This window comes from Myotis davidii, unplaced genomic scaffold, assembly GCF_000327345.1.
Source record: "Myotis davidii unplaced genomic scaffold, ASM32734v1 scaffold9, whole genome shotgun sequence".
NCBI lineage: Eukaryota > Metazoa > Chordata > Mammalia > Chiroptera > Vespertilionidae > Myotis > Myotis davidii.
Genome location: NW_006299435.1, coordinates 1,364,950 through 1,375,933, shown reverse-complemented (window position 1 = coordinate 1,375,933; position 10,984 = coordinate 1,364,950). Strand labels below are relative to the sequence as shown.

The 10,984-nt window shown below is 38.7% G+C and overlaps 1 protein-coding gene across 1 annotated transcript in view; it reads right to left on the bottom strand.

Annotated features, from left to right (window-relative positions):
• The window catches only part of IQCG (IQ motif containing G), a 45,728-nt gene that overhangs the window by 4,196 nt on the left and 30,548 nt on the right, over window positions 1-10,984 (bottom strand). Inside the window, exons 8-11 of the mRNA XM_006775016.2 lie at window positions 10,472-10,633; window positions 9,283-9,357; window positions 2,391-2,522; window positions 1,439-1,540 (exon numbers count right to left, since the gene is read on the bottom strand). Of these exons, the coding sequence (XP_006775079.1) occupies window positions 1,439-1,540; window positions 2,391-2,522; window positions 9,283-9,357; window positions 10,472-10,633 (471 nt within the window). The remainder of the gene's footprint in view (window positions 1-1,438; window positions 1,541-2,390; window positions 2,523-9,282; window positions 9,358-10,471; window positions 10,634-10,984) is intronic.

Below are 10,984 nucleotides of genomic sequence, written 5' to 3'. Positions count from 1 at the left end.
CTTAAAACAAGCCAACACTGGTTTTGCTCAGGGGATAGAGCGTCGGCCTGAGGACTCAAGGGTCCCGGGTTCGATTCTGGTCAAGGGCATGTACCTAGGTTGCAGGCACATACCCGGTAGGGAGTGTGCAGGAGGCAGCTGAATTGATGTTTCTCTCTCATCGATGTTTCTGACTCTATCCCTCTCCCTTCCTCTCTAAAAAATCAATAAAAAATATATATTAAAAAAAAATCACACTCAGCACTAAGGACTGAAAACAAAGCCACCAGCAAAAAAGAAAAAAGATGGCCTTCCGCTAGTTCTTAGGTTTTTGCTCTCAGTCAAGGAATCCTGACAAATAGAAAACACCATAGGAGCTCAATAAATACTAACTGTACATATGACTCTCCTAATGGAAAGCTCAAGCTTGGATTTGGTTACCTGGTCCTGAATGCACTTTAAAGCTTTTTAAAAAATATATATTTTTATTGATTTCAGAGAGGAAGGGAGAGATAGAAACATCAGTGATGAGAGAGAATCACTGATTGCCTCCTGCACAACCCTTACTGGGGATCGAGCCCACAACCTGGGTATGTGCCCTTGACTGGAATCAAACCTGGGACCCTTCAGTCTGCAGGCCAACACTCTGTCCATTCAGCCAAACCAGCTAGGGCTAAAAAGCTTACTTTTTTAATCCACCCCTAATACATATCCCAAACTACAGCCTGCATATTATTCTATCTTTACAGGTACTCTTTCAGAGACAAGGACGATCCTCAAAACAAGTTTCAGTTCAGTTGATGTTATTTTTGCTTGATATTGCCTAGAATCTGACCTGCCAGTTAAAGCATCACGAATATATAGACGTTCATATAAAACCAAAACTTTTTTTTGTCTAAACTTACCCCCTCTACCTTTTTTGAAAATGGCTCTCATCAGAATCTGGCAGATAGCTTGGGCTAACTTATAAATAGGACTTTGAGAAGCAGTATGAAATTAGAACTCTCTCAGGGGCTGTTTTGGTTAGCCCGGCTTGTATGGCTCAGCTGAGCTTCAGCCCATGCACCAGTTCAATTCGTGGTCTGGGTTTTGGGCTTGATCCCCGGTAGGGAGGGTACAGGAGGCAGCCGATGGATGTTTCTCTCCCTCTCCCTTTCTCTAAAAATCAATAAAAACATTTTTAAAAATATTTTTTGGTTAGAAGTAGTATCCTTAAATTTGACCTCTGGGCACAAATTCTAGGTTTTGCTTCCCCTGCTAAGCCACCTCCTTTTCCCTGGATTAAAGTTGGCGGAATGGCTTTTTCTGTTAGCTGTCTCCCTGCACCACCGACTGTAGGCCATGTTTCCTCACAGATCTCCTGTTCTGAGTTTGATAATAAATGAGAGGTATTTTGCATTCAACGGTAAGCCAGATGTAGAATTGAAGGGACCCCACAAAGACAATTACGACTTTCTACCTTTACGATGCTCTTTAATTCCAAGAGAGACTGCTCTATTTGCTTCTTGTTCTTCTCCTTTTCTATACGATCTTCAATGATGACGTGTTCATACTCCCTTATCTGCAAAAGTAAACATTAATTATGGTACAGGACTCTTGGCTAAGCTGTGGCCCAGCCAGCCCTGCAGTTTTAATAAAATTTAAACTAAAGCATGCCAAATCTAAAGATAAGCCAAAGGAAAAAATAATTACTGGATTCCTATATTATAAATATGCACATATTAACTTCATAATTGTTCCCACTTGTTTTTCAGTTTGAATAACTCAAGTTTACCTGAAAATATTTCATAAAAATGAAATACTAACATGGGATTAATGACCTCAAATTAATGTAGTGTTTTAAGAGCTGTGATAGAATGTGCACATGAAGCCATATTCGAAGCATTTTGGAAATCATAATTCACTTTATGGAAATCTCAAGAGGTGGTTGTGAGGGTCAAATTAAGTTCTACCAGTGTATGTGCCATACTAGTAAAGCGCCTGGGACAGAGTAAGCACTATGTTAGCACTGTTCTTGTTGCCCCCACCATCAATGTTGTTGCATTGTCATCGCTATCATCATGATCATTGAAAAAAAATCCCATGGCCCAGCCAGTGTGGCTCAGTGGTTGAGTCTCAACCTATAAACCAGGAGATCATGGCTTGATTTCCAGTCAGGACACATGCCCAGTTTCGGGCTTGATCCCCAGGGGGAGGCAGGCAGGAAGCAGCCAATCAGTGACTCGCTCTCATCATTGATGTTTCTATCTCTCCCTCTCCATTCCTCTCTGAAATCAATAAAAATATATTTAAGAAAAAGATGGTTTACATCTTCACTTTGTGACCAAAAATAGCATTACCCCAGCTACTGTAACTTAGCTCCACCCACTCCTCAGTGCTCAGTCTTAACTCTTGAAACTCTGCTTCCTTACCAGCCTTGCAAGGTCTTGAAGGCGTGTTAAGTCACTGGCTTTAGCAGATTTGAGAGCATTCAGTTCATTCTGTTTCATTTCTGTGTCCTTATCATATTTCTCCATCCAGAACTCTAGCTTCTCCTCAAGTTTCTATTTGGAAAGAATATTAAATCATGGCTTCTACCAGACACAAAACAAATCACTTATATAAAGTTCAAGAACAAGCAAAACTTTTCCATAGTGATAGAAGTCAGAATTGTGGCTATTTCTGGAGGAGGGTTGGTTTATTGATGCAATGGGACATGAGGAAGACTTCTGGTATGCTGTAAATGTTTTCTTTTTGATTATTGTTGTTAATCCTCACCCAAGGATATTTTCTATTGATTTTTTAGAGAGTGGAAGGGAGGGGGAGAGACAGAGAGAAACATTGATGTGAGAGACACATTGATTGGTTGCCTCCCACATGCACCTGGACCAACTGGGGCCGGGGGTCGACCCTGCAACTGAGGGATGTGCCCTTGATTAGAATTGAACCTGGGACCCTTCAGTCTGCAAGCCAATCCTCTATCCACCCACTGAGCCAAACTGGCCAGGGCTGTAAATATTTTCTGTTTATCTGAGTGCTGGTTACAGGAACATATATATGCACATATTCATCAAACTACTTAATATTTATGTTATTTATATATTAGTGTTATTTATGTTATTACTGAATTTAAAAATGAGGAAGATGGCCTTTTCAGTGTCTGGATAAGAGAAGTTGCAATGAAAAGGAAAGGAATAAAAGGTTGGTAGAAAATTCTGAAGGGTAAGGAATGTCATCAGACATTTCTTTGATTGAGAACACTAAATATTAGTTGAGAAGGGTGCAATGTCTTCAAAACTCTAAAACATAATAATGTGAATCTAATATTCTATACCTAGCCAACCAAGCATTTGAATATAGCGAAAGAATATATCTAGTCTTTCTGAAAGAGTTACTCAAGAATGTACTTTAGCAAAATAAAATGAAAGAGAGATGTACCAGAAATGGGAGAGAAACCAGTACAATATATATATTTAAAAGCCATTTAATGTACTTTTTAATAATAAATGAGAATATGGAATTGAAATCTTCAATTGGGCACAAACAGGCTCTGAAGCCACGTTGCCTAGGTTCAACTTGCAATTGTGGCACTCACATGAGTCTACTTAAATTCCCTAAACCTCATTCCCCATCTATAAAATGGAAGTATATAATGAATGGTTTCAATATGGGGTGTAGGAGAGGAAGAGAAGAAGTAAGAGAAAGCTTTGCCCTAATAAAAGCAAGAAATAGCTTGGCTGTTGTGGTTCAATGGTTGAGCATGAACCTATGAACCAGGAGGTCACGGCTCGATTTCCAGTCAGGGCACATGCCCAGGTTGTGGACTCGATCCCCAGTAGGGGACGTGCAGTAGGCAGCCAGCCAATCATTCTCATCATTGATGTTTCTATCCCTCTCTCCCTCTCCCTTCTTCTCTCTGAAATCAGTTTTTTTAATAGCAAGAAATATATTGATTAACTCTAGCCTTAGAGAAAGAATCAAGTACACATATGTATGTTAAAAATATAAGGGTTATCATTGCAAGAACAGAATGTATGTATAACTTCCAAACTTCTACAGTGTGTACCTCAAGAATGAGACATCAAGTGGAACATAGATATGGAATTTTTCAGAAAACATGACTCGCATCAATCATTCTTAGAGAGAAATGTCAGTTTGGCTAAAGCTAGCTAAAATGTATTAACATTATTTGGTATTTATCATACTTCTGTTTAATTTGTATAGCAAATTATATTGGTTTTCCTCTTACATGATTATATTAAAATCTTAATTGAAAATAAAATTTTTAAAAATCAGCTATGCTCGGTCAGCATAGCTCAGTGGTTGAGCGTTGACCTATGACCTGGGAGGTCCCAGTTCAATTTCCAGTCAGGGCACAGGCCCAGTGGCGGGCTCGATCCCCAGTGTGGGGTGTGCAAGAGGCAGCCTGTCAATGATTCTCTCTCATCATTGATATTTCTCTCACTCTCTCCCTCTCCCTTCCTCTCTGAAATCAATAAAAATATATTTTATAAAATAAAATAAAAATCCAGCTATGTGCTGTTATAAAAACCACAGCTAAAACAATATAATCAAAGCAAAAGTAAAGCAGGTTTAGCCCTTGCCAAGGTGGCTCGGTTGTGCAGCAAAAGGTTGTGGGTTCGATCCCCAGTCGGGCACATATAAGAATCAACCAATGAATGCATAAATAAGTGGAACAGTAAATTGATGTTTCTGTCTCTCCCTTCCTCCATCCCTCCCTGTCTCATTAATAAATAAAAAAAAATTAAAAAACACTGACAGGAAAATAATAGAATTGCTCAATAAAACCAAAAGATGTTTTTTGTGAAGACCAATAAAATGGTCAAACCTTTGACTCTCAGCAAAAAAAAAAAAAGGGGTGGGGGAGAAGACACATTTTTTAAAAAAGGATAAAAAAGATAACTACAGAAATAAAGGAACATTTTATTTTATTTTTAAGTTTGATTTTTTGTTTTGTTTTTAATCCTTACCCGAGAATATTTTTCCATTGATTTCTAGAGAGAGTGGAAGAGAGAGAGAAAGACAAAGAGAAATATTAGTGTGAGAGAAACACATAGATTAGTTGCCTCCTGCACACGCCCTGGCCAGGGCCCAGGCTGGATACGCACCTGCAGCCGAGGTACATGCCCTTGACCAGAATCAAACCTGGGACCCTTCAGTCCACAGACTGACGCTATCCACTGAGCCAAACTGGTTAGGGCTAAAGTAACATTTATAATTGTAAGAGACTATAGTGCACAGCTTTATACTAATAAATTTGAAATGAATGTTTAGATAAAATGGATTATTTTCTAGGAATATAGTTACTAAAAATGACTCAGAAAGAGACTTTTTAAAGGGAAGGCACCAATAATCATTAACTGATTGTAATGGTAGCCAAATATCTTCCCTATAGAATGACATCCAGTGCTCGCTTCGGCAGCACATATACTAAAATTGGAACGATACAGAGAAGATTAGCATGACCCCTGCTCAAGAATGACAAGCAAATTCGTGAAGCGATTCTATTTTTTTAAATAAATAAAATGATACCCAGACAAGATTGTTTATGACTGAATTTGACTAAAGTTTCAAAGAACAAATAATATATTTTGTTCTATTTATATTTTTAGATTTCAGAGTATAAGAAGATAGAAAGCTCCCCAACTCAAGCTGCCAAGCTAGCTAGCATAACTGAGAGCAATACAACAAAGAAACACCAAAAACCAAATCATCTATAGGTTAATTTTTTAAAAAAATATATTTTATTCATTTTTTACAGAGAGGAAGGGAGAGAGATAGAGAGTTAGAAACATTGAGGAGAGAGAAACATTGATCAGCTGCCTCCTGCACATCTCCTACTGGGGATGCGCCCGCAACCCAGGTACATGCCCTTGACCGGAACCGAACCTGGGACCTTTCAGTCCGCAGGCCGATGCTCTATCCACTGAGCCAAACCGGTTTCGGCTATAGGTTAATTTTGTTTGTGGAATATATAAATACAAAATAAAAATCTACAAATAAATTATAAGGTTTAGCCCAAGAATATAAAGGTGATTCAACTCAACAAATCTATTAGTATATTTTAATTTATCAACATATTGAAAGAGAAAAAATAATATCTCAGTGGATAAAAAAATCCATCTCATAAAGTTGAATACTGTACTCATCCTGGAAATCTGTTCCCTTCTGAGGTACACTTATCTGAGTTATCTGTTCTCCCCAGAACTTGCTGAGAGTTGACCCTAGCTGTGGATCCACGGGCTATAGAGGTGATTATGCTAGGTCTTGAGAGTAAGCATCCTTTTTCAAGGCATCTGCCTCAGATAAAGTTATTATCACAGGATTTTCAGAGAAGAGACAACTAGTCTCAGACACAAGGGTGTGCAGTCTAATTCCACTGGCAAGGCAGTGATTTAGGGGCTCAAAATTGTCAGTATATCGGAGTCCAACCAGATATTCCCATTCCAAGTTTCTGGGTCCCATTCTCTCCCAATGAATGCCCTCAGTTGCGCATGAGAAACATGACATGACTATCTACTCATGTGACTGAAATTCCGTTAAAACCATTAATAGAAAAATGGTGGCCCTGTATCACTACTATTAGTCAACATTACACTTGACATTCTATCTATAAAAGAAGCCACATAATGGAGATAGACATAAATAATGAAAAGGAAAATATAAAATTGTTACTATTTGCAGTCAATAACATCTACCTAGAAAACAAATCAACTGAAACCATTAAAATGAATATGAGAGGACATAAGGAATCTAAAAGCAAGATACCAAAATAGTCTTCCCATACACCATGCACTTAGAGACATGTCCAAGAATGTTCAGCATTGTTTTAACAGAAAAAGTCAGAAACTGACAAGAATGGTTAATTAAATGTTGGTATAGCTTGTGTATGGGATATTATACAGCAGTTGTACTGACAAGGAAAACATTAAAGACAAGGTAAGTAAATAAATAGGGTCTACAACAATATACCTAGTATGATCCCATTTACTTTAAAAACATAAATACTAAAAACATGTAAATAGATACACATAAAAGTATGTCTATTTAAAGATGTGGAAGAAATGTTTTTTAAGAAGGGGAGTGATTAAGAGAGCTTTCACCTTTAAAACTATATATTTCTGTCTTAATTGGTTTTGTTCAGTGGTTAGAGTATTGGCCTGTGGACTAACGGGTCACAGGTTTTATTCCAGTCAAGGGTATCTACCTCAGTTGCAGCCTTGACCCCCAGCCCTGTTCAGGGCCATTCCTGCAGGAGGCAACCAATAGATGTGTTTCTCTCACCTCTCTCTCTCTCTCTTCCCTTCCCCCCACCCCCATCCTCCCTTCCACTCTCTCTAAAAATCAATGGAAAAAAGATCCTCGGATGAGGATTAACAACGAATATATATATATATAATTTCTGTACTGTTTCAAATGTTTCATTAACAAGTATTTATGTACTGCTTGTGTTATTGGGCTGAAGATCTGGGAAACACTGACTTCATCCACCCATCGTTCACTTAATCTACTAGCTCATCTGATTGTTATGCCTGCTGTGTCTAACATTTAAAACAGGTAAAATGATACATAATTCTCTCTTTTTTAAAAATGTATTTTATTGACTTTTTACAGAGAGGAAGGGAGAGGGATAGAGAGTTAGAAACATCGATCAGCTGCCTCCTGCACACCTCCCACTGGGGATGTGCCCGCAACCAAAGTACATGCCCTTGACTGGAATCGAACCTGGGACCCTTCAGTCTACAGGCCAACGCTCTATCCGCTGAGCCAAACTGGTCAGGGCAATACATAATTCTTAAATTGCAGGTTACAGGATCCTGATTCTAATAACCTACCAGATATTTTTTCAGTAAAGGTTTATGATATAGCATCTAGTAATTCTTTAACTACAAATTTGGAATTCTTTACTGAAAATTCATTAGCTTTCTCAAAATCAGGCTGTAACATGAAAATTTTTTCCATATTGATCCAAGAGATATTCAGCTTGGTTTGTTGTTAGAATTAGAAATACTAATTAAAACCCTATGATTCACACAAGAAGAAATAAAAAGAGTAAATAAATATATGGAAAAATGGTCAAGTCTATCAGTAAGAAAAAATGCAAAATAAAACAGCTCGTTAAGTTAACAGACTTTTAATAATATCTAATATGGTTAGTGCTGTGGAGGATACTTGATATTAGTGCCTGGATATACTGCTGATGGCAGTGTAAATTACAAAGTATTAGCAATATTATCAAGTCACAAAATACCAGTCTCTCTGACATCATAATCTTATGCTTGAGATTTATTTTGGGTAAATAATTGCAATGAAGAAAAACAGTCATTTGGACAAAGCTTTCATTACTGCATTATTTATAATAACAAAACTTCAGAAATAACCTAAATATCTAAAATAAAGGGTAACAAGTAAACTACGGCATAACCATTCAATGGAAAATTATAAAACTATTTTTAATTATTTTATGAAGAGACTGGTAACATGAAAAAATGGGTTAAACAATTGGCAATTTTAAAAAATCTTCCCTCAACCAAGAATGTTATTTTTATAATTTTAAAAAGTCATACTTTAAAATTATGACAATGAAAATATAGGAATGAGAAAAGTTTCTCAGGCATTCAAATTACAGCTTTATAAAATATTTATTCAGATGAATAAATTTATTTTGTTTTGATGTATGGGAAATACATGTTTTTTAAACAAATTTTAATATATTTTTATTGATTTCAGAGAGGAAGGGAGAGGGGGAGAGAGAGATAGAAACATCAATGATGAGAGAGAATCATTGGTCAGCTGCCTCTTGCACACTTCCTACTGGGGATCCAGCCCGCAACCTGGGCATGTGTTCCGGCCAGGAATCAAACCATGACCTCCTGGTTCATAGGTCAATGCTCAACCACTGAGCCACACCAGCCGGGCTCAGATGAATAACTTTAAAAGATAACCCTGGCCGGTTTGGCTCCGTGGATAGAGCATCAGCCTGCGGACTCAAGGGTCCCAGGTTCGATTCTGGTCAAGGGCACGTACCTTGGTTGCGGGCACATCCCCAGTGGGAGATGTGCAGGAGGCAGCTGATCGATGTTTCTCTCTCATCGATGTTTCTAACTATCTCTCTCTCCCTTCCTCTCTGTGAAAAATCAATAAAATATATTTTAAAAAAAAGATAACATGGGCTATACCTCATTCATTAAGCTGGTAGAACTAAGGTTGATTTTTTTCGCTTCAAAAAATGTTTGGCTGTCCTTGGTATTTTGTAAGTGAAACACACACATGTCAGAGGATAAAATAGTTTTGGTGACTCACCTGCTGCTCCCTTCGAAGGAATATTTCAATCTCCATATGAATCTGGTTTTCTTCTTCAGTTCTCAGCCTTAGTTTCTGTGAGAACAATAAACCGCGTCAGGAGTTCTCCCCAGCAGGGCTGCTGGGTTGGAAATGAGAACTTCTCAAAATTAGAGGGGTAGCTGAGGCAGAAGCACAGGACCCTGTGCTATCGCTCCGGAGCCACAATTCTGCTCCTTTCAACTTGCTTAGTGTTTGTTCACCAACCACCGAGCGGTGTGTCAGGCACCGTGCTGGATGTGTGAGTGACCAGAACAAAGGACCATAATCCTGTTGTCTGGAAAGTGTTTTCAATTTAAGGAGAGAAACGATGCTTCGAGGGCACAGGTCCTTAGGCCTAGAAAAGGGAAGTCCAGGGTGCAAGAAAAAGTTTTCTATCACAGACGTAAGCCACCTGGGTAGTGAGCTTCAAATAAGCAGGGAGCTCAGAAGAAAGGAGTCCTGACACACACTCTACTGCTTGCTCCTTGTCACCTACCTGTTGTTCTTTTAGCCATTCAGCATTCCTTTTTAAGTTTTATGAACTTCAGATCTCTAGATTGTGTATTTCTTAGTGGAGGGATAAAAGGTACTGGTTGAGCTGGCCGGTGTGGCTCAGTGGTTGAGTGTCAACCCAGGAACCAAGAGATCGTGGTTTGATCCCCGTCAAGGCACATGCCTGGGTTGCAGCTCAGTCCCTAGAAGGGGGTGTGCAGGAGGCAGCCGATCAATGATGTTCTCTATCTTTACCTTTCTCTAAAAATCAATAAAAACATTTATTTTTAAATACTTAAAGAAAAAAAGGTACTGGTTGAGTGAGGAAAGCAGCAGCAAAAGCCTGCAGTTACTGCGTACCTTGTTTTATTCTCTTCCGAGAATTGCCAGGAGATATGGCAAGTGGTTTTATAAAAGAAAGTGACCAAGGGAAGAAAGTACAACCAGTTTTCAGTCATTACAAAACAACAGGAGATACAGGCTCTCTAGCCCATCAGAGTCTCTCCTGGCAAATATGCAAGTCCTCCTTCTGTTCTCATTTTTAACCTCAAACGTTAGGGCTACAGAAGGAGAAAACCAATCATGAGGATCTCCCTCTCGCTCCTGCGTTAGCGGAGGCCAGTGAGGAGGGACAGCAGTGCCATCTACCTGGCTCCTGCCTGTGAGCAGCGATTACCTCAATCTCTTCCAGCAGGAGCTCCTCTGTTCTGTTACATTTTTTCTGGGTCTGAGAAATCTGCAGCTCAGTGTTTCTCTTCATAAAGCGATTCTCCATGTTAGTTTTTGCCTTCAGCTCTTGCAACTGGTCCTTGAGGTGGGCAATATATTCATTCCGATTCTGTAGAGATAAGACCAGGTTTGTGAATTAAAATACATTCTACCTCCATTCAGTTCAGCCAGTGGTTTTAAGCTTACCTTTTGTATGTATATAACAACAAGGAACTGAATTTATTTTTCTGCTATCACGCTATGGGAAGTTTAGCCAGTAATCGTGGATAGTATAATTGAAAAGGAAAGATAGGTAGTCCTAAACATCAGGACTGTGAGATTCTTTCTGAGACACACTATTTGGGTACTCTGTATCCACAAGAATTTCCCATTGCGCTCCCTCCCTCCCTCTCTCTCTCTCTTTCTCTGTCTCTCTGTCTGTCTATCTTTCTCTATAGATAGATATAAATATAGATATATA